A 23,717-nucleotide genomic window follows, 5' to 3' on the forward strand; every position below is an offset into this window, starting at 1 on the left:
TGTTAGTCTTCCCATCGGTCACCTCCATCCAAGATGGTGGCACACATTACTCATCGCGTATCCCTCTCACACAGTTCAGAGAAAGGCAATAAAAGGCGGTTTCTTCTCGGAACCATCCCTCTTCCCATCACCCCCAAATGCCAGTCACAATACTCCAAATCCATGACTCCAAAGCTGTGATGGGCCTCGGGCAGCTCCTTTGCCTCAACCTCCCTTTACTTCAAAAGCATCTGTTGGCATCAGGAACCTCCTTACTTTTCAAGGTCTTTTTAAGAAACATCTCAAGCAATGGTTCTTTGGTCACAACAGGGAATGAATAGTCCTAATTGTACCTCCACAGACCCTCAATTTCCTAAATGGAACTTGACTTCCTCAAATGATAACGAGGTTCTGGATGAACGTTTGACCGATAACACCAGTCAATTCCTCTACTTTCTAGTCTTTTGTAAATCAGAGCAAGGCCTCCAAAATAGCCACTTATGAAAAAGACCTGTATTTGCCACGTCTAATGTTAAGTAATCTGGGGCTCTTAGCTCCATTTGACAGATGGGGTGACTGAGGCTCAAGGTAACCTAAGCAGCAAGTGAAAGCCCTCAGTGGGGCTCTTGGACGCCTCCACCCACCCCCCACCTCACTACCCCCCAACCCCGGCTCCAGCTCAGCTGCCTCCCGCTAGGACACCTCCCTCTTCCCCACCTGCGGGCACGCAACAGCACTTACTTGTGCCTGAAAGCAGAAACAAAGGAGCAATACTGGCAGCTGTACTTGTCCTCGCGGGTAAACATGGCCAGGGCCAGATGGCTCCTCTCATGAGAACGCAGCCCCTGCATGGACATCAGGACTCTGTCACATTGACTACAATGGTATCCCCCCGGCCGGGTTTCATCCTCCAACATTCCATCAAGCAAGCAGTGTTCACCATCCACCCGGTCCACCAGGGTGCCACTGGCATCTTTGGCGACTTCCAATCCATCCAGGAAAAAGTGGGAAGGGTCTTCGGCCTCCTGCTAAGAGAACCACACACACACACATGCCCCACCAACAAAATAAATATCCATCATCATCATCTTCAGCACTCCTCCGCTCCCTTCATTCTCCCAAAGTCATCAGCATCTCCAGTTCAAGCTTACTCCCCTGCCTCTCCAGCTCCCCCTAGAGGGAGGGCAAACCCGCCTGCCATGCAGCGGTGGTGATGTGAAGGCAACATGTCCCGGCACAGGCTGCCACGGCCTGGGAAACATGAGAGAGAGGCTCTCCCACTGTGAAGACCATTCACTCACTTTGCTCCCATCTTAGAAAGAAAATTCAAATTGCCATCCCACCTGAACTCACACAAAGCAGGGTTAGGGTTATGGCTCAGAGAAAAGAAAGGAAGGAAGAGGAAAACACAGCAGAGAGGTTTGGGCATCTAGGAGCTAGCGTGGGCCATCCTCGGGAAATAAAGGAAAGGGATGGACCCTGACCTTTGCCACCCATGCTCCTCCCCACCCTGCGTACAGTGACTTAACCCACTGAATGGGAGGCTGCTGTATGATCGACTGAAAAACTTAGGGAGGAGCCTGAGTTTAAGACACCCGTCTTTGGAGGTGACTCCTTGGGTTACTGATTACACACGAAGAACTGCTCTGTCTCCCTCGAGTGACTCCAGGAAACAAACCCGAGACACACTGTGGTGGCACGGAAGAGGCTGACTGCCACTGCCCCCAGAGGCCACTGTTCTGCTGGGAGCCAGAGGGGCTTCTGTCTTCAGCGAAGGAAAGCAGAGACTTTATGTCCATGTTATATGGGCAAAAACAGGACACCAGATGGAGAAAGGCCAATAACGAAAACATATTTACATATCTAGAGAGAAATAGCCAAGCCCCGAACTAATTAACTTCTCTGCTCAAAAATCAGTGCTTAGCCATATCCTGGAAGACAGGTCCCCGAAACTGTGGCTGCTCTCAGGATTATGACGTCCAAAACAGGCAGCCTAATTGAAGTTGGGGCAGGGAGGGAAGACACTGGTCAGCGACATATGGGTAAAAAGAGGATAAAGGAGCCAAATTAGGGCAAGGGGTTCTTGGGGCCTACTATGACTCGAAGGCCCATAGTTTTAGATTTCATGTGTCTCACGCTCCTCAGAGGACCCAGGATAAGAAGTAAGAGTCTCCTGGGCTCTCTAAACCGTCAGCAGGATGAGAACAGTGAGAAGTCAGGCAGTGGGAGGAGCAGAAGATGATGGGAACAGGACCCACTTGATTCTTCTCAAGAGCTCGGGCAACTTGGAAGAGCGTAACACCTAACGGCACTACATGCAGAACAGAAGGGCGACCCAAAGCCTCCTGTCCGGAGAGGCCCGGATCTTCCGTTTCCACCAAACTATCCGCGTGGAAGGGAACCAGATCGAAACGCGACCGGGTGGAGACACGAAAGATGAAGAGGGTCCAACCTGCAAAAAAATCAAAACAAGCCAGACCGATCCAAGCGCAGCTCAGGAATGCCCACATCCTGGGACGCCCTTTCCTGAGCTGCTTTGCGCAACGGTGGGGGGTGGGGGGGGGCACGGTTGGGGGTGGGGGTTAATCAGTGACTCGAGCGGCTCACACACCTGACCGCTCATCCACACCTCCCCCCTCCCTGACGCTCACCTTCACGGCGGCGGACACGGCGGGGACGCTGCCATACTGGACGTGCTTCCGCAGGTGGTTGCAGATGGCTCGGAGCGTCGGGTGCACTTCCACACAGAATTTACACTTGTAGCCCACCACCTTCCTCTCCTTGATCTTTGGCACCTCTTCTAAGTGACCAAAAGGCTGGTAAAATACAGTGGTAGCCATCAGTACTCCGAGCCCTCCCTCGCACGCCGGCGTTCACGCTTGTCGCTTACGAGCGGACTTTATTTCAAAGTGGATTAGCAGGTTAGAAACCAAGGGAGGGATACGGCCGTGTGTTTACAGAACGAGGTCGTCAGAGCCGTGGCACGCTGCCTGCCACGCAAAAGTCTCCGGAACCCACACGTGTTACGACTTGTGAGGAGAGCAGAGTTCTGTGGAGAAGCGTCATGGTCACGGCCACCGCGTCGGGTGGTTTTCAAAGCAGTGTCAACCACGCAGGTGAAACGTTGCATAGCTACGCCATTAGTGAACGTCTTGACCAGGAAAAGGAACCAACCAAACAAACAAAAAAAAAAACCCCAAAACCGAAAACCAACCACTCAGACAAATCTACTCCTGGAGATGGCAGGTTCCTGTAGCAGACACTGCGGACCAGCACCACGGCTGACACCAGGAGACGGCCCACAGCTGCCTTAGAAAGAGAGCGAGCGGCGTCGTGTAACGGGGCCTCACGTAAAGGCTACTTGGCGGAAGGAGATACAGAGAAACCACCCCGGCCCTCCCCCCACGGGAGCCTTGGGAGAGTGGGAGGGAGGGGAGCCGGGCGGTGGAGAAGGGCGAGCCTAGGATGGGGGGCTATCAAGCTCGAAACGTTTAATTGACTTATGGAGCTCTCTGGCAAAGCTAAGTCACTAGGAAGCCTGTAGCAGTTTGGCTGGCAACGAAGAAGTGCGTGTGGGCACCAGTGATGAGAGGCCTCCTGGGGGAAGGGAAATCAAAACATAGCCTTACCCTCTCTTGTTTGAAATCTGCAAAAGCACCATCTGCATATTTCTGCTTGCTCAAAAGCTGTTTCCTCCTCTCCTGACGTTTGGCACGCTTCTGGAATTCCTCATTGTGAACGTTCAAGTGTGAGGTCAGCTCCGCTGTGCTTTGCAGTTTGCTATCACAGTGCTTACACTGGTAGGCGGGGCTCTGCAGGCGGGGGCCGCCGCCCAGGATGACGAAGTCCCTCTTGAGGTCCCGGCTGTGGTGGTCGGTGTAGTGCATGCACAGCAGCTCGGCCGTGCTGAAGGACAGCTTGAAGCACCTGACGCAGCGGAACGGGAGCCACTCGGTCTCCGCAGCTTCGCTTCCCTCCACCTCGGCCTTCTCGAAGCTGCCTCTCTCCTCCTCTTCCATCAGCACCGGCTTCTCGTGCTCGTCCGCGTAGACGGCCGTGAAGTAGCCGCCCAGCTTGCTGGCGTGCTGCTTCTTCGGGAACACCCCCGGGTGGCGCTTCATGTAGTGGGACACGATGCCCTTCTTGCTGAAGGACTGGAAGGAGCACAGCGAGCACTTTTTCTTCTCCACGGCCCGCCGCAGCTCCTCGCTGAGTTGCGGGGAGTCGTCCTTGGGCGGGGACGGGATGATCACCTTGTTGGGCTTGTCGCTGATGGTCCGGGAGGCGGCCAGGCAGTGGGTGTAGTAGGCGTCGATGTCGTGGCGCTTCTGGTAGTGGGCCGCCAGCCCCTTGCGGATGGGGTTGGTGTAGGCGCACAGGGCGCACTTGAAGAGGTTGTTCTTGCCCTCCGGCTGGGCGCGGACGTTGTTGTGCTTGATGCGGTAGTGCCTGGCGATGCCCTTCCTCGTGGAGCAGAAGTACTTGCAGAGCTGACACCGGAACACAGTGTGGGAGACCAGGTGCGAGGCGGAGAAGTGCGACGTGGACATGGGCTCCTCTCCCATGTCGTCCTCGGCAGCGGATACCTGGGAGGGGCTCACTTCTGTGGTCATCTCGGGCTCCAGGGAGACTGGCAGCTTCGGGGGCGACGGAGAAAAGACGTCGAATTCGGGCTGATTGTGGTACTTCTCGTAGTGGATCTTGAGCTTCTCCAGCGTGCCGTGCGTGTAGGGACACAGTTTGCAACGGTAGGCGCCGTAGCCTTGCTTGAAGATTCTGCTCGTCTCCTCCACGTCGTTCTGCGCTATGTCCGCGGACTGCTCCACATCGTGCACGAAGTCCTCGGCGGTCACCTTGATGGCCGGGTGGCGCTTCTGGTAGTGCGTCAGGACGCCGTGGATGCGGGTGTTGATGTAGGGGCAGTGTCTGCATTTGTAGACAGCGCCGGGGTTGATGTCGATGTCCTGGGCAAAGTCAGCCGCCTTCACCTTCATGCCGGGGTGCTTCTTCCCGTAGTGGGTGAGCAGGCCATGCAAGTTGTTGTACTCAGACTGGCAAACTGTGCACTGGTACGGGGTGGACGAGATGGCCGGGTTGGCGGAGGCCAGCTGGATGCTCTTCTCTGGGGAGAGCCTCGCATCATCTGGGCACTCTGCGTCCTGCTCGGGGAGTGGAGTGGGCAAGCTGTTCTCGCAATTCACGGGACCCACCAGCTCTTCGGCGGAGGGGGGTAGGGGATTCTCGATGGCATCTTTCTCCTTGATGATATCCAGCAGCACCGACTCATCACCATTCATGGCCCAGGGATGGAATGCCTGGTAGTGATTGGTGATGTCCCAGATGGACATGGCCTCAAAGACACAGTCTCTGCATCGGTACGTTTTGGCTTCCGTGGGCAACGCGAGGGAGGGAGGGGACGGGTCTGGCCCAGCCCAGAGTTTGGTAGCCATGTAAGTGTAGTCAACGTAATGCTCTGGATGCCTCCTCTGGTAATGCAGGAGCAGACCGTTGGGCTCCGTGTGCGAATAGATACACCACTCGCAGTGGTAGCCAGCTTCTATCAAGCCATCAAGGAACGCCCACCGCATGATGGACGTGACTGTGGCCTTCAAGGCAGGGTGGTCTTTCTTGATATGCTTCCTCAGTGCATAGAAGTAGGGGGAGGTATACGAGCACTGCCTACACTTGAGCGCTCGAAGTTTCGCTTTGTCCCGCTCCGCGCTGGAGGGGGCCATGAGCACACAGCTGGCAGGCTTCTTCTGGTTCCGGTCACAGAGGCTTCGGATGGTGGCCGTGTGCTGCCGGATCACATCTGCATTGGCCTTGAAGTCTCGGTGCTTCTTCTGATAGTGAATGAGGACACCCTTGACCGTCCGGTTCCCGTAATCACAGTGCTGGCAAAAGAACATCTCATTCTCCACAGGAGGGCCATCTCGCTCAGAGCTGCTGCGGTTCAGCTGTTGCATGGGGGCGGGTGGCCGAGGGGAGCCTTGAGGCCCCTCAGACCCCCTCATCATTGCAGCTGTGGGAGGAGCCTGTCTGATATATTTGGCAGTGACCTTTATTTCTGGGTGTCTTTTCTGGTAGTGGACAAGCACTCCCACAACTGACCGATTGCTGTACGAACAGTGTTTGCAGTAGTAAAGCTCAGTACTGAGGTCTGGTGGCGGGGGTTGTGGGGGGGGTGGGGAACCCATGTTGGACATTTTGGGAGACATTGGAGCACCCACCTCAAATGATAATTGAGAAAGGGCAGAGCCCCTGTCCACAGACACCATTCGCATGGTTTTCTGGATCCTAAAGTAGGAAGCCTTTTCTTCCGGGTGTTTCTTCTGATAATGAACCAAGACAGAATGCATGTTGGGGCTTGCAAACGAGCAAACGTCACAATCGTAAACGACAACAGTGTTAACTGAGGGGTCCTTCTGATTTTCACATTCTGGAGTATAGGTCTTTGAAGGAGTGTTTTTATTAAATGTAGCCGGCAGACCGCCACCGCGAGCCACGGGAGTGGAAGTTGCCATGCTCTTGGGGGCTGAATTCAGAATCTCCCTCAGCGTCTGGGATTCCGTATTCAGCCCTTCCTGCTGCTCCACGACGTAGCTGGAAAATATCATCGCATTGTTGATCTTGACCGTGGGATGCATTCTTTGGTAATGTGGCATCAGGCTTCGGACGTTCGGGCTCGTGTAGGAACAAAACCGACAGCGGTAGATCAGGTCCGAATGGTCGAAGTTGAGTACATTCATGGCTTCTGGGTGGTGTTCACCGTAATGCTGCTGCAGGTCTTCAAAGTTGGTGTAGTCAATGTAGCATTCCAGGCACCTGTACACGGCACTGTGGTCGTTGGGGTCCAAGATGTACCGAAAGCTGAACTTGATATAAGGGTGCATCCGTTGGTAGTGGGTGCTGACGCTCCGGGCCGATTTGTTGTTAAAGTCACAGTGTTTGCAATAATAAAGCCGTCCAGAGTCACCAAAGTCCGTGTTCTCATTATTGTGCTCTGTCCCATAGATGGGAGTCTGGGTGTTCAGCAGAGCAGTACTGGAAACTTGGTGGTCTTTCATGTTGGCCGAGGAGCCGTAGTAATCCTCTTCGTCTTCGGAAAGGGTGAGCTCAATTTCCGCCCCGTTGGTGGCGTTGTAGTCGTGGGCGACGCTTCTGAAGCTGGGCTCCTTTTGGGGCTCGCCGGCGTCTCTCGCCCAGATCTGCTGGGCCGAGAAGGATGTGGACACCTCCATGACCGGCTCTGTGGGCTCTTCCTCCCTGTCCAACTCGACCTCTATCTCCACTTCGTTGTCTTCCTCTTCCTCCTCATCGTCCTCCACGTTGATCACCGCGTCCTCCTGCTGCTTTGTCTGGTTGATTTTGCTCTGGAGGTTGCTGGCGATCTCGTCGATCCTCGTTCTCTTCTTCACGGGCGACAGATCGAGGGGAAAGTCGTTGGCGAGCTTCCTAGAGGCCTTAGCTACAAAATTGTTCTTGGAGGACAACCCAAGAATTGAGGTCTGACTTTTCTTCACAGTGTTGCTGGAAGAGGGGTGGCTGTCTGTCTCGCTCTCCAACGGCAGGCTTGAGGGCTGCCCCTCGAATTTTGGCAAGTTGTCGCAGAACGAGTGCTTGTGCTGCTGATGGACCCGTAGCCCTTTCAGAGTCGTGGTGGAGTAATTACACATGGTGCATTTGTAAGGGTGCAGGGGTGGGCCTGGCACGGGCGGCTGGGGCGGCTGCACGGGCAGGGGCTGGGGCTGCGGCTGGGCTGGCACCTGGTGGGGCTGTAGCTGCGGTGGCTGCGGCTGGGATGGCGGTGGGGGTGGCGGGGGCGGCGGGGGCGGCGGCTGTTGCTGCTGCAGGGGATCCAACAGGACCCCCGGCTTTCTGCCATTGACGCTCGAGCTCTCGTAAGACACAACACCTTCGTTCAGGGAAGCAGAAAGGCTCTCGCTCTGGGAATTCACAGCATCCCAATCTGACGTTGTACCCGTGTGACACTGCTTGTGAGCCCCAAGCTTCAACGAGCTCTTGCAAGTAAACGGACATTCGTCACATTTGTAGACGGCAGTCTTTCCGGACAAATGGATGTTTTCTATGTGACGGGAGATGCTACGTCGATGCATAGTGAGGAAGGGACAGAAAGGGCACTGGAACCTATTCATGAACCTTCTAAACGGAATCCCCTTGGTCTCCAGCAACTTGTTGCCGTCCGAGCCCATCAGCTGCTCTGCAGATATGCCTGACGTCTGGTGATCCATGGCATTCAAGCCGTTCTCGCTGTCTAGCTCGTTCAACTCTTCATCAGAACTGGAGTCATTCAGCATGCTGTTGGTTTCCAGGTCAGCAGAGGAATTGGTCATGTCAGCCATGCCATAACGCGATCTCTCCGCCAAGTTAACGAGGCCAGAGTTGTGAGGGGACTTCGGCTTCATCTGAGGGTAAGACACGGATGGAAACTTGGAAGCGGATGAAGAATTGGGTCTCATGATGGAGTTACTGATGGAGCCCCGGAAGTTGGAGACGTTGGCGCTGGGCATCTCCCGGCTTGCAGCATTCATGGACAGATAGGTGGAGTTGGAAGTGGGGCTGGGGGCGCTTTTGTTCTGCACATCGGGGAGGTTAGTCCCTTCTTGCTGCTGGCGGAGGCTGGAAAGGATCTTGACCATGCTGCGATGCTTCTTCATCATGTGGTCACACCAGCGCTCCCGGCGGGGGGTCTGGTAGCTGCACCACTCACAGCAAAAGTTGCCTCGAGACTTGGTCAAAGGCTTGACCATGGACTCTAAGATGCTGCGCTCCACGACCTCTGCTGGCAGTTCCTTGCAGGGGTCCTGCAGGGACACGGGTGGGACCACAGGGTCTGGTATTGGAGCAGGGGCAGGGAGAGGAGCAGTGGTCTCCTTCAAATTGTTTTTGTGATACATCTTCTGGTGCTTAATTATCCTCGCCCTCCTCGGTGACTTATATGTGCAAAACTGGCAAGAGAAGACCTTTCCAAATCCCTCATGCATCATGATATTATAATTTAAGGATCCTGGAATAGGGGGGCCTGCCGAACTCCCTTCAGCTTGAGCTCCGTGGACCTTCCTTGTGTGTTCGATGAGGAGATTTTTTGACCTGAAGTAGCGTACGCAGAACTTGCATTGAAAAAACTTGTTTGTTGGTTTGGGATTAGGGGCAATATGCTGACCGTAATATCCTGGACTGTGGCCATAGTAGCTTCCGGTCCCCAATGCAGTTGCATTTTGACCTAAAAAGAAAGCATGAGGTAAGTGAGAACAGAAAAGCAAACAAAAGAGAATTAAGAAATTTCATCAGGCAAATCAATTTTTCTTTTCAACTGTTCTTCATTAATAAACATCACATTCGAAAGTCCTAATAACATCTCCAAATGAGGCCCTGAAGAGTATTAATGAAGCATTAATGAACACACACATAGCGCTTCTCACAGATGAAAACGCAGCATTCAGCTTTAGAGACGATACTCACCTCATCTCCACTAACGTGCCCTAGGGCTATAAAAAGATGCATTTCCCACACTGCGACATTCATCCCAGAATTCTGCAAGGTACTATCCTGTTCTCCAAATTGAAAGGAAACTAAAACGTAAAGGAAGCTAAAAGGACAATAACATAGGACACTCAAGTAGAGAAACGTGACGCCCTAATTGCAAAGACGGCTCGCAAAGAGCAAGAACTCTGAAGAAGCCACATGTGCCAAGACCCATGGCTACAGGCTAAAACTAGAGGGGCGCCATGAAACAGATCAGATACGCCCAGAATCAGCAAAGATTTACCTGATAAATCCTCTGCAATCGCAAATTCGTCCTTTATCGAAGAATACTCCACCTCTGTCTGATTACTGGCATTCATGGACCCGGATCGTGGCTCATTAGCATTGTCTTCAGCAACATCAGTTGGCTGCAGAAATGCTGTGTGGACATCCTGGATGTGTGCCTTGAGATCTTCGTAGGATGGGGCTCGGAAGTCACAGCCATCACACTGTAGCACCTCCATGATCTGGGCCTACCTTCTCACATTAGGAACCTGTGACAGAATTCAGAATACAGTGTCTGAAGAACTGTACTAGCTGAATATCCCAAGTGGATGGGGCTACAAGTCCATTAACAGAAACATTTCTAGTATCAGCAGATCTTTCACTGAACTTTGCCAGTTGGAATGTCCACCAAAGAAATGCAACCAGACATAACAGGGATAGCGTCCTTGAGATCCAAACATCAAAAAAGTGTAGGGGGGGGCGACCCAGATAAACATTTTCCACTTTGATATAAATACGTCTTCAAATGCCATTGGTCAAGGAAACCCTTAACAGTCAAGAGTTTTAGTAGTTTCTGAATTTCTTGACTGATTTCAAATTTCTTGTCAAGTCAATATTGACTTTGATTCTGGCTTGGACCCTTTTTTTGGGGGTGAACTAGAACCTTCTCAAAAGTAAAGAGGATGTCTGTACAGAAAAAAAGGACAAATTTCAATCTTCATTAGCTGTTCTAATATTAGAACATTGATGTTTCATCCCCAAATGGTGAAACAGTATTGAATTTTGGGTGGTGGTAGAGAGAGCTTTTATTATACCTTTTGTATAGTTGTATTCTAATACCTTAACTGATACTGGGGTATGCCTCTTTCCTCCTTTCCCCAGTTTAGTTGTGTGTGCGCACGCACATGTGTGTATGCGTTTCATAATCTAAATGGTTATTTTGCTGTTTACTATCTACCAATTACAACCCAACAGCTTCTCCAACTAACTAGGTCATAAACTATTTTTTCTCATGAGATTCTCCATCCACCAACTTCAGATGACAATCCAGTTTCTAGTTTAGAGTTGTACCTTGAAACCTCGGTTTATATATATTAAGGTAACAAACACAGTTCTGAAGAGGGGCTTCTAAGCCGTGACTCCCTTCCTACGTCTCTCCTTGACAAATGTGCAGTGTATACTTGCCCACAAAAAGCTGCAAACCTGGGGCAGCATAAAGCAAAACTTGCCCAGCTACCTTCACTCTGTTCTTCGCTGGGTGACGGAGAGACACAGATAGCTTCCCACTAACTCAACGGAGAGGCTCACCATTAAGCAATTAAAAATGTATTAGAAGGTGTAGTCTGTCCCATCGTAATACATATCTTGAGCTGAGATACCGGGTTATTATCTTAATCAGTGAGTTACTTCATGGAGCTCACGGCAAACTCTACTGAGTCACTGCAATCTAGAACCAGATGTCCAAGAACTAAAGCCTTCGCCAGATCTTCCTAGACTTCTACTGTACTGCAACTTTCGCTACTTTTAGAGCAAAAGGTAAATTGTTTCTGCAGGAGGAACAAAGTCGAGCGATGTGTCCAATGTAGAGAAAGGAGCCATTGCGGGTGGATTTTCTATGAAAGAATGCTCCTGCTGATAGACTGCTAAAATAACTTCTGGCAAGTCCAGCTCTGGACAGACTGAGCTTGCAGAGTGAGACACAGATATTTACCTCCTCTTCTTTCAGCCAGCAATCTATCCTTTTTCAATAAACACTGAACGGTGCACCAGAGTCTTTTCAGCTAAGTCTCAACATTCGAGATACACAAGCTTTTATGCCTAAGCGCCAACCCAAATTGTGTGGAAGAGGTTGCTATCAGCTCTGGATCAAATTACAGCCGTCACTGAGGCCCCACCCCACTTCTCCTTTCGCACAGTCCATTAGACCTGAAAACAAATTTTTCCATGGTGCAGACGACTCCTGCATTTAGAACACTTCACAGAAAAAAGCAGACCATCCAGTGTGCACTCCCCATCCCCCAAGCCTAGCCCTTTCATCTCAGCCAAACAAGCCACAGCTCTGCTGAATGTGTTTATCACACTTTCAAGAGATATGAGCTCCTGCGTCACCGAAGCTCTAAGACTCACTAAGCTGCCCTAGTCCTCTGAGCTTCAGGAGCGGCCATTTTAGCTCGGAGCTTCTCTTCCGTGCACAACATGGCTTCTCTGGGATTCTGCTAGGCTGACAATCAGAAATGAGCAGTAGAAGAACAGGCTGGGCTCCTCCTATGCTCTTCTGCTCCCAACAAAGAATGAACTGTTTGTACTGCTTTCCGAAAAGCAGCACCTTTCTCCTCCTCAAATGTCATTCACCAAGATCTCCGAAGGTTCTTTTATCCCATGATTGATAAGCTTGTTCGTTAGTCCCAGCAGAGCTGACTGGTGATGGCAGGACGATCCTGGACCAGACCCTGTTCTACAGCAGGATTTGGGGGTGGGCTGTGGGGGGACCTCCAGAATGCCTTGGCTTCTTGGGAGTCGTCCTTCCACACACAGAAGACATACCATCCGACTCTGCTTGCCAGATTCCAAAGTCTAATGACCTTTGTTAATCACCAGCCAGTCTGTCTGCATCAGCAGACCCTGCCAACAGACACACCCTTCAACACAAAGGCTGTAGCTATTCCTTTTAAAAGAGGTTCTCTGAAAGCTCCATTGTGTAGCCCGAGAGGAAAACAAAATCTCTTCCCTTCAAAACTTCAAGCCTTTAGAAATAACGCAACAAAAGGCTTTCTGCTGTGTGTCTCTTGGAAATTTTGAGCCCGGTTTGCACAACATCAACAAAAATGATGGTTCTGCACAAGGAAAGCAGGGCACCTTCAGCACTAAGTCATCCACCCAGACATGAAATTCATCTCGCTATGCGGTTCTCTAATATCTTGGTGTCTTCGGAAGCTGTTATCAAGGATTCTAACTTCACTGGATGCAAACACAAACCAACAGTCTCCTTGTTCTGCTACAAAGGAGATTAAAGGGTCATGAGATCAGGGGGGGAAAAAAACCCACTGATTTGGAAAAAGAAGAGATGATGAAAGTGATTTCCTAATGGGTTCTAGCTTTAATGTTGTTGCAGTCTCTACCTCAAAAATAGCTCAGAGCCTTAGAAGAGGTTAATCTCCAGGCTGCTGAGAACCAGCATCAGGTACAGCTGAACGGCCTTCAATTTGATGTCTGCACCAAGCCCCGAGAGGAGGACGGAGCCTCCTTTGAAAGCCATTTTGCCTTTGTGTACACATTTGTCCTGAAGACGCTGACAGAAGAAGAAAACGGAAATTTCCAGCATGGCCTAAGCAATCAAAGAAACAGAAACCCGATGTGTTTATGAGACTGAGGATGCACACACGTGCACGGAGTGAGAGCGGGAGGAGAAGAAAGGAATGGGGGAGGACGGGAGACAAAGAAAGCCGGACCCGAGGAGGACCCATCCATCAACCAGAGTATGTTTTCACAGCAGATGGTAATCCTCTGAGAAACCCACAACCAGGAAAAAGAGGAGAAACGCGCTCTGCTGCTTCTCTGACTGCTTCATCCACCCAGAAAGAGCAGCAACCCTCAAAGACTCAGCTAGACACTGACGTGCTCCAAAATGATGATTTAAAGCTAAAAGCCTTGATCTCCTATCTACTTTACTTCATTTAAAAATACGGTCATAATGAGATTAGCAATAACCCCCCTCCCCACCACTGACCCAATCAGCAAAATCAAAAGCAGAAGAGGAAGCTTCAAACTAACTAAAAAGAAATGCTATTTCAGAAGGTCATGGGCTAAGTCTACAAATCAAACAAGCACCCCCATCTCCTACTCCCCCCACCCCCGGCAGTATTCCCAGGCCCCTCGAGGTCAAATAGGCATGGAGGACTGGACTCTAAACACCACCCACGAAGGGACCTGCTCTGTGAGTATGGATTCTTCTCTAATACCCCAGTGTGAATGTGATCAGTCCTCCTGACACACATGAAACCCCCAGAGCATTCGAATTATTCACTGCTCTTCAGTATCATTTATTCCCCATTGCTGGTGTGTTCCATTTCCATTTCTAGTTTGGGGATTTCCGAAGGTGGGGGTCTGGATGAGAAACCCTAACTCCAATTCTCCACATCTGACAAACTCTCGAAGACATAAAGAGAACCCAGAGAGATCTCATTCAAGATAGGGAATGTACACAGAGGGATGATGGACACAGGCTGCTCCCTCGTCTACACCAGCTGCACCCCCACTTTTCTGTGCCCAGGATCCCGGGGAGCCATCATGGCTCGGTGAAGCTGAAAGAGGGCGATCCGCAGCTTCATGCCCCGTTCTTCTTCGGCTCATGGCCCAGACGTACCTGGAGAGGGGGAGGCACCCTGGACGGTTCACGGTGTTCTCGCCACCAGGCCACCATCAGCCCTCGCCCAGGGCAGCTTGGCGAACGCTGTTCCCCAGACTTGCATAAACATGGTCTTCAAGTCAAAGTCCCAACGGTCTCCAGAAGTGCCCGAATTAAAACACACAGGCCTTGCCTGGATAGAACCTGTTCTCTGCCTGAAGGCCGCAGACCAGAAATAAAGTGGTGAGGCGCCACGGCCACAGGGATTCAGCAGCAACTAATTATAACCTTCAAAGCCTTGGAGAAATAGAACCAGAAACACCATAAGGTGCTTTTCCTCTGTCCACTCCAGAAACCTAGTTTCATTTATCAGGCACTGAGCTCCCCAGTTCTCCTGAATCACAATTCTAAGAAAAGATTTTAGTTAGCACCTGTTGTTTGTGCTTTTCTTACTTTCCAGTGAATGGAAAAACCAATTATCCAAGGACGGGCAGTGGAATGCATCAACTCTGGAATAGTTCAGCTAGAAAAACAGAAGCATCAGGAACCTGAAGATCAGCCTACAAATATATTTGGAGATTGGAAACAGCTGATAGGGTGAGGTCAAAGAGCTGGGGGAGGGGGGTGTTAGGTGGTTAGCATTTCTAAGGGTAAGCCCTGGCACTGCCATGGTTTGGGAGGAAGGATTTCCATGCTGAGGATGAAAAATGGGGGGAAACCACTAACTCATCCACTTGTGGACGTGGGCTGCTACTCTGACAAGGGGTGGTCTGTATCAGTACTTATCACTTGCCCTTGTCACGGTCAAAGCAGGACTTCTAGTAACTTAAAAATCATTTATAGCATCTTTCCAAGCCCGACTGCACGGAGAAGAAACTGAGGTGAAACTTCCTTCCAACAGCAGTTGCAGGATCAAGGTGACAGGCAAATGCAAACGAAGACTTTCTCTCTCTCTGCATATGCAATAATTAATTGGACTGATTTGCTTTGACCTCAGATATGAGCATGTACACTCCAAACTGGACAGGGACTCTATCAGAGCAGAATCAGTCCCTTCCAAGTAAGTACCCATGATTTATGTATTCCTCCCATGTTTAGTTAAACACACACACACACACACACAAAACAACCTAGTAATAAAATAAGCCAGCAAAATAAACCAACAAAGAACTCTTGACAACAAGCTACCTCCATCAATCCGGCTCCACTACAGATCCCGGCTTGCCATGTGGTGTCTTCAAATGTCCTATCAAATGTTTATACTGTTTGCTACATGATCTAAGCAGTTCTGCGTACTCTTGGCAATTCACCACACTAATGAAAGGTTTAACATATCAGGGAGGGTAAATAATTAAGGAATTCAGAAGGGAGACACAGCTGTTCTTCAAAACCAAATTTTCAGAAGAGAAAGGATTAATTTGCAATCACATATGTAACCCCCAATATGAGACTGAATTTAAATACTGAGCAGAGAAATACCAGGAGACCTCCGAGTCCTGCCAATGCACATTGCCTCTGTTCTATGTGGTCAGACTGTGGTCCATCTGTGGACCTTGCACGTCGGCACACGTCTGGAGCAGGCAAGCTGCAGATGAAGAACCCACTCGCTTTCCGGCCAGCGATGGTCCTTTTCAGGTTATCTCTTGTTTTAGCTTTGTTCTGCATCAAGTTTTCAAGGGTTACAGGGCACGTTGAGTACTATTTCCTAACAGGTGCCTTTGGGATCATCATTAAAATGAGATGAGCATCCAGGGATGTAATCTAAGTGACTAAAAAAACTGTCAGATATGTAAATAAGGAGCAATTCTGGCTGAGTGACCTGTTATGAAAGCAGGTAGTGAGTGTCTAACACAGAAAGAGATAGTACATACCTTCTGGAGAATTCATGCATTCCTTTGCAATGATATAAGGCTAATTGAGGCCAACAGGCCAATCGGCAGCCTGCCAGCTCTCCTGTCCTTAGAAAAGGAAGCGTGTGATTTGAACAAGGAGATAAAAGAGGAGAGAAGGGACTAGAAAAGAAAGGGAGGAAGCAGGGTAGTATCTCAGCAGCTTTAGACTTCATTGTCTGGAAAGGGGAACCTGCAGTTCGCCAGATAAGTCTAATTCTGAGAAGTGTCCTGACAATATTCTCCTTGAGAAACAAAACAAACCAAGAGGCCTCGTCTCAGTAAAATGCTGGAAACACAACTGTGACACATGAGATCCCAGCTCATCTACTTCTTTCAAATGACGGAAAGCCACTCTTGGTGTTGAATGAATTCTCTGAAATGTCATGGGCCCATCAGGAAGTTCCTTGGAAACTTTGAGGCCATTCTCGCCCTAGCACTGAGAACAAGAGATAACTGATTTCTCTCCTGGAGGGCCAATCCGCACCCAAACGGCAGAGACAGAAAATCACGGTGTTCCTTTTAGAAACTCTTCAGAATGCTGGCTGGGTTTCTACAGACACTTTTCATGCTACAAGAACTCTCATTATAAAAATTGTAAAATTAAAGGGAAGTTGCAGTGATGCTGCTGGGTCTTCATTACAGAACTGATTGAGACGCAGAGTAAGCAGAAGTTGCGGTGAAACTCATCCTTCCCACCATGAAAGACCAACCCGGGCACCGAGTGGTACCTCCTCAGTGGGTCTGAAAGCCTGACCGGCCCCAGGCGTTGGTCATGTAGGTCTTCCCGGCTGTAACAGCTCCCGGCGCTGGCCTGGCCAACCACACAAAGTCTAAATTCCACAGTTTCAGTGAATGGATCCAGAAACCATTTTAACAATTTACCTTCTTCTCTATTACCACTCCGAGAAAAACGCAACAAAACAAAACAAAAAATGGTATATGGTTGTTGCCTTGTGGAGAGGATAAGGAAGTTTTGCTAGAGGAACTCTTTTATTTAAGGGAAAAGCCCACGAAAATCCCAATCTAATCTGTCAGACACTTGCACATTGCCTTTTGTACATGGTTCGCTCAGAAGTTCAGATAAGTCACTTTCTTTAGACCAGAATCGTTCCAAGTTCGCCTGTATCAGTGGCACACAAGGGCCGGATCCAAATGCTGCAATGACCTCTCCAGCCTCGTTCTTACATCTGACGAAACTGACCACACAAGCCTGGCACCTCAGTCTATCTTTCTCCAAACCCTGGTTCCTGATCTAACTACCCCATCAGGACGAAAGCCCTCAGCAGACTCCTTTCTAGAAAGCTAAACAATGGCTGGGCTTGTGTGGATCTTGAACACTTTGAGATCCTTTTGCTCCAGGAGACTGTGGGCTGTTTTTTGTTTGTTTTTCTTTTCTCCTCTGGCCTCCACCTATAGCAGAAACGATCAGAGGCTGTCCTTCCTCCTCATTAAATTAACCAACTGGCCCATTCCTATCCATTGGTTGTTCTGACAAATTAACAGAATCTTATAATAGGAAAAACACATTATGTGTTTATGTATTAGAACTGGCAAATACCCAAAAATTAGGAATTAAAAAAAAAAAAAGACAGGCAAGGAATTTCTTTTCTCTTGCAATCTCCAATCTACTTTCAGCAAGTAAATTTACTCCTAAAAATCATTGCACCCCAAGAACTTCAAAGCAGAAAGTTAAGACATTCGTTTGCCAACCCAAGATTAGAATTTATCTCCATGTGAAAAGACTAGAATGCTCCAGTACTCCGCCAAGCCTCCCATTCTGTAAACCCTTAATGGTAAGTCTCAGTTTTGCCCAATTTAGTTTTCTTCAGCTTATTCATTATTAGGCTGATAGGAAGGAAGACAATGATACAGAGATGCCATGCCTATCCAGCAAGTAAAAGAATGTTTCTAGCAGGTGTGACGACTCTGCCCATCACCTTCACCTTGACCAAGTCTTTCAAAGCCTTTATTGGGACATTTTGCTAAATGAAAAATTAGATTATGATATTCAACCTTTTTATACAAAAAAGTTTTACGAGTTTTCCTTTTCATCTCTAAAAGACCTTTTTTTCTGGCTTAATTTACTCCTTTTCTTTTATTATTATTCAGAGACAAATAAATGTGTAGTTTTATGTGGCTGACACCTCATCAGTGAAGTCTGGGCTCAAAGGTTCTAACCTCTAAGAGGCATTCCCTGACAACTCCACCTAACACTTTCCCACCCCCTTGACCCCCATGAAATTGAGCCCCCTCTCCACAACCCTGACCACACTTGCTTTCTCTCTACCACATTCCACTGCTTTATTTCCTTCACTGTTGATAAGATGCCCGTTTGCAGTCTGTCTTCCTCTAAAACATAAGCACCCTGAGAGCAAGTCCATGCCTGTCTACTCACACTGGTATCTTCAGCACTGGGGACAGTCACACAATGGGTTCAGCAAATGTGTTGAATGAATGAATGAATGAGTCAAAGCCTCTGAAGAGTCCAATCAAAGATGAAAAGAGTGGTCATGAGATTGGATTCTTCTACTAAAACTATGTTAGTACAGGGCAGTGGTGGTCCCAACCAGGAGGACTTCTGCCTAGCTGCCCTTCCCAGCTGCACCACCACTACCACCACCAAAAAAACCTCAGGCTAGGGATATTTGGGAGTTTCTGAAGACATCTTTTTGGTTGAAAGACATCACAACCAGAGACTAGGGTGCTACTGGCATCTAATGGGTAGAGGCCGAGGATGTGGCTGAATATTCCACAAAGCACCAGGCTGTCCCCCCCAAGAAAGAATGATCTGGTCCAAAATGTCAATGGCACAGAGGTTGGAAACCTTTTCACAAGTAGTCTGTCTGGGGGTTATTTTCAGTCTCTGTAGATAACCCACTTGCCTTATAGTCCTTGCATTGGGGTCCTCGCAAGGGAATCTCTGAATTAGATAATTAGCCATTCTCTTCCAGCTCAAAGATTTTATGATTCTATGATTTTAAATGACCTTAGTAGTCTTCAGATTACAGATCACAAGTTTTTAGTTTTATTTTTCTATTTGGGTATTTTATTAAAAATTTTTCAAGAAAAAAGTGTAAGATTAGGGTGAGTAATTTTCTTTAGTGATAAGGCCATTGCACTGTCGATGATCCCACGGGCTTTGAGGATAAGGGGTCAATATCATTAAAAATGGTCAGGTTCTACACTTAACATGTGGCCTCCAACTAAAATTTTTGTGGTAAACAAGATGTGCATGTTCTCCTCTTCTTTCAAAGTGATGGGGCCCCAGGCTACTCAAAATCACTCTTAAGAGGACAAGACATGTATTCCTTTTGGTTCTCAAACCCCCAGGGCCCAGCACAGGTCTGGTCCTGATGAGAACTGTTGTATGCATGAATGTACACATGTCCGCTTTCCAGAACACGTGCCACGGCTACTAACAGAAAGCTAAACATTTAGGGCCCTAAGCAATTGCAGAGAACCTCCGATGACCAGAAAAACAAAACTGAGTGCTATACAACACTCCTCCCCACTCCAGCTAATGAAACTCAAGAAGCCACATCATAATGATTAGCTAACTGCTGGGGTACCAGGAATTCTAAGACTTCACTTGTCCTTGTATTTGAAGTAAGTGAACACCTTCCTTTTCCTCATCATCCACAGGGAAGGTCCTCTGACTGCATCATTCCACCCATATATTTATAACACCGTTAAGCTTCCCTGAGCTGATGTGACACTTGGCCTCATCACCTGGGGCTATTTCTTGAGACTATTTCCCTGTCTTCCCTCCACAAAAACCTTTTAATTCTTGTTTGCAAGGATTCTATAAAGCCTGAGGAAAAATTTTCCCCTATAGGTCAAAACCATACAAATATTTTGGCGGGGGTGGGGGGGGGAGTGTAACAAAATTCGGTAGGAGCAGAGCTTTCTCTCCTCTGTGTCCCTGAAAAATACTGAAACAATATATTACTCATGCCTTCCTTAAGTCCAATAGAAGTATTCACTTAAAAGTTAATTACCTATCATTTCATAATATCCAGTACAGAGGAGATCTTAAAGACCATATAGATCAACCTGGTCCAGTGTCTTCACCTTTTAGGTAGGGAAACTGAGGCCTCACAAAAAATACCTGCCTGGGGCTTCTAGCACAAAAAGTCTCTGAACCCGGGGGGGGGGGAATCTTTTCAATTCCATAATCTGAGAAAGGAAATCAGCAGTAAAGACACTCTGTAAATGTTATTCAGCTCATTAATAGCTATTCACAGTTAAAAGTCCATGCCCCATATATCCTCAGTAACAAGAGCCTTTCTTCAGTGGGAGGCCGACTCCAGAATCACCTCCTGTGTTTCCTCTGGTCTAAATTCTACACTCAGGAGAGTCACTGAAAAGGTGCAAAATCTATCGTCTGCAGTTTGACTGTTCAAAGACCTTCTTAGGCATGCAAACAGTGTGTTCCTACTTTGGAAACACATTCCGGAAGACTGAAAGTTGCTGACAAAGGTATACACAGAAGAACAAGAGCTATAACACTGAATTATCTTTCTTCAGAATCCAACCTCATGGAATCGGAACAAGGTTATGTAGTAGCTTTATGCCTGCCAAATCTACCCCATGAGAAACATCGTCTTGTTTCTTATGGAAAATGTGTGCTGCCAACAAAGTCACTGAAGAGGCTGGCTGAATGAGTCTTAGGGGTATCTGGAAATATCAGGGTCAGTTCTTTTAAAATGGGAAGGAGAAGAGCAGTCAGTTGGACAAATGCCTGGCAAGGAAGCAAGTCTTCTCGTGGCCCATCGAGTGTGTGGCCCAGACCAATTAACTCCAGAACATTGCTGATACCAGGTTTTACTTCAAATTATACATTATGTTCTGAAACCAATCACAACCTGGACTGTTTTACCTCATGTACATATATTCTATTTACCTATATTCTTAGTAGACATCTATACTCATGTATTGGATATAAAAAGTTAATGCATCAGAAAGGCTAGAATCACCTTTTACTTTTTAAATATCGGAGGATGATCTCATGGGCTTTGAGGGTAAGGGGTCAATATCATTAATGATATTACCCATGAAATATCCTCTGATATTTTTATTTTTATTTATTTATTTTTATTTATTTTAAATATCCTCCGATATTTAAAAAGTTAAAGGGTTTCTTACAAAGAGTGCCTTATCGTAACCAAAGAGACCATAAGGGTCTCTTATAAAGGGTCCCTTATTGTAACCAAGAGAATGGTTTAGAAATCAAGAAGATGGGAAGATCTCTACAATTTGTTGATGTTTTCCTCCCTATAGAATTCTTTAACCTACATTTTGAAGGTCCATGTAATCCCCATCACTTAGGACAATGATTCTCAAAGTGGGAGGGAGGGTTCCTGGACCAGCAGCCTCAGCATCATCCAAGAATTTGTTAAAAATTAGTTAGTTCTCATGTTCCTCTCCAGACTTAATGTGTCCAAAAGGGCCCAGCAACCTGTAGTTTAACAAGACCTGAGGGTGATTCTGCTACCCACTCAGGTCTTAAGATTAAGCCCAAATCCTCCTCCCTATGAAACAGTCCCTTGAAACTAGTGCTACAATGGTAAAGCCCCTTCTCCAATGTGTGGGGAACCTTACTTCTAAATGCTGTTCATTGAATAACTACAGTAATAGCTATGCAGTCCTCAAAGAGCCTAAGAGAGGACCAATGTTCGCAAATATTTTACTTCTTATTTAGAAATTAATGGGAAAACACTAAGTTGCAGAATCCAGCATCAGAAGCTATGAAGAGCACACTCATAAAAGGCAGAGTTCCTGTCTTTGAAACAGTGAATATTGTGGACAACACAATGCTAATATTGATATTCATCTCCTTTAAAAACTTCAGAACGGTTCATGACATGGTGTCCTTGAAATTTGTAAAGTGGGATGTGGCAATCCACAAAGGAAAGAATCAGAGTATTTTATCCAGAAATTAATAAGAACTGGGTAAATTCTCAAAACCCGAGATTCTAAAAAACAAACAAAACAAAACAAAACAAAATAAAACAAAAACGAGATTCTTCCATGACAGGAGGCTTTTGTGATCAACAAAATCTTATTAGAAAACACCTCCAAACTTGGAGTGGGTATTTGATCATCACACCAAAACTAGAGTCCAGAGCTAAATCTGTGGTAAGAATCAACATCTGAAAACATAAATGTGTCTGGAAATCCCTCAAAGGAAGGATATGTGCTTTAAGCTAACCAAAGGACTCCCCCCCAAAATGGCGGCTAATTGTCTCAAACTGCAAACAAAGGCTTGGCTGAAGGCAAAGAAGGAGGTCAACATAAACAAAGGGGGAAAAAAGTGTGGCTACACCAAAGCAACAGACCAATGGGGCCCTCAAATCAAAAGCAGGACTCAGAATCACACAGTTCAGAGATAAAATTCATCAACTGTGTCTTGCCCAGGAACCTGACCATGGGACCATGATAGACTGCTCCAAGGGCACAGAAGTTAAAGATGACCCAACAAGACCCAAACTCAGGCTCTGAAAGCAGAACTGAGCAGGACTCAAGGAGAAAATTTAAAGAGATATTATTACCCTTACTAGTTGAGGGTCAAGAGCAGGTTCTGATAGTTATGTCCCAACCACAGATAAATTAGAAAAAAAATGAACTCAGGTTAAAAAAAAAAAAGCAACAGAAGTGGTATGGAAAAGACCAATGAATAATCTATTTTGAAAGAATAGAACGCAGAAGAAAATTACATACAAAAATTAAAGATACTATGAAAGAAGAGATCAAAGATAAAATGGTGAGACATCACAATGAGATGAAAGGGGACCTGGCAGGTGAAGAAAGAAACTGAAAACAAAAATAGTATCATTGCAGAACCAATAAATATATTAAAGTAATAAGAGACAAAATCCACAAACCAAAAACAAAGTTGATGATGTGGAAAAGAGTTTTCAAAAAACTGTACAAATACAGAGGAAAAGGAGAAGCAGATGAAAGCAGGTAGAGAAGATGAGAGATAAGAAGGTTTGAAAACAGAGATCCAACATACAGATAAAAGGTATTCTAGAAGTAGACAACAAAACAAAACAGAGCAAAACAAAATAGCTCAAATCTGTGATGGGAAATAATTTTGTTGAAATCAAGAAATACCTGATGTGCTGAGAAAATGTAACAAAGATAATCATCAAATTTAGACACCTTGGTAAAGTTACAGAATTTCAAGAATAAACACTTAATGCCATAAAATCGAGATATTTTAAAATTAGTCAACTGTGGGGGGTGAAATTCGGGCCTTTTTCCACAGGAACGCTCAGTGACAGAAAGCAGTGAAGGGATGTCTACAGAGGCTTGAGAAAGAGACAGGAGCATCTCTACTATTCAATTACCAACTTTGGAATTATTCAATTCCTAACTTTGCAGTCATGTATAGAAGTAATAAGAAAGCATTTTCCAATCAGCAGAGTCAATGGTTGCTGCACTTACTAATAATTCTCCTGCATTTCTACTCAATGTTGGAAGATATCCAACCAAGAGAAGATTCAAAATCAAGATCTCAAGAATATGGAATGTAAGAGGTAAACAGAAGATGTGAGCACTGAATCCCTTCTTCTAGAACTAAGACTGAATAGTTCATAATAATTGCAAAACAAGATTATAAGCCCTTCAACATAATAATTATAATAACAATAAATTATGCCATAGAATAACAATAAAATTGCACAGACTTGGGAAAAATCCCTCCGCATAGTAACAGAAACAAAGAG

General features: G+C 47.2%; 1 protein-coding gene across 10 annotated transcripts in view; it reads right to left on the minus strand.

Annotated features, from left to right (window-relative positions):
- Positions 1-23,717, minus strand: part of ZNF462 (zinc finger protein 462) — a 139,388-nt gene that overhangs the window by 73,173 nt on the left and 42,498 nt on the right. For 6 of the 10 annotated variants that reach the window (XR_006386385.1, XR_006386386.1, XM_044265199.1 and 3 more), the window contains exons 2-5: positions 9,770-10,019; positions 3,609-9,223; positions 2,631-2,795; positions 721-1,007 (exon numbers count right to left, since the gene is read on the minus strand). Coding sequence is in view for 8 of the 10 variants with exons in the window: in XM_044265199.1 (XP_044121134.1) it covers positions 721-1,007; positions 2,631-2,795; positions 3,609-9,223; positions 9,770-9,989 (6,287 nt within the window). In the remaining 2 variants the exon portion in view is untranslated. Of the gene's footprint in view, positions 1-720; positions 1,008-2,630; positions 2,796-3,608; positions 9,224-9,769; positions 10,020-14,113; positions 14,396-23,717 lie in introns of those variants that run through there. The other 4 variants (XM_044265198.1, XM_044265203.1, XM_044265202.1 and 1 more) reach the window with 4 other exon arrangements.

Source organism: Neovison vison, chromosome 9, assembly GCF_020171115.1.
Source record: "Neovison vison isolate M4711 chromosome 9, ASM_NN_V1, whole genome shotgun sequence".
Taxonomy (NCBI): domain Eukaryota; kingdom Metazoa; phylum Chordata; class Mammalia; order Carnivora; family Mustelidae; genus Neogale; species Neogale vison.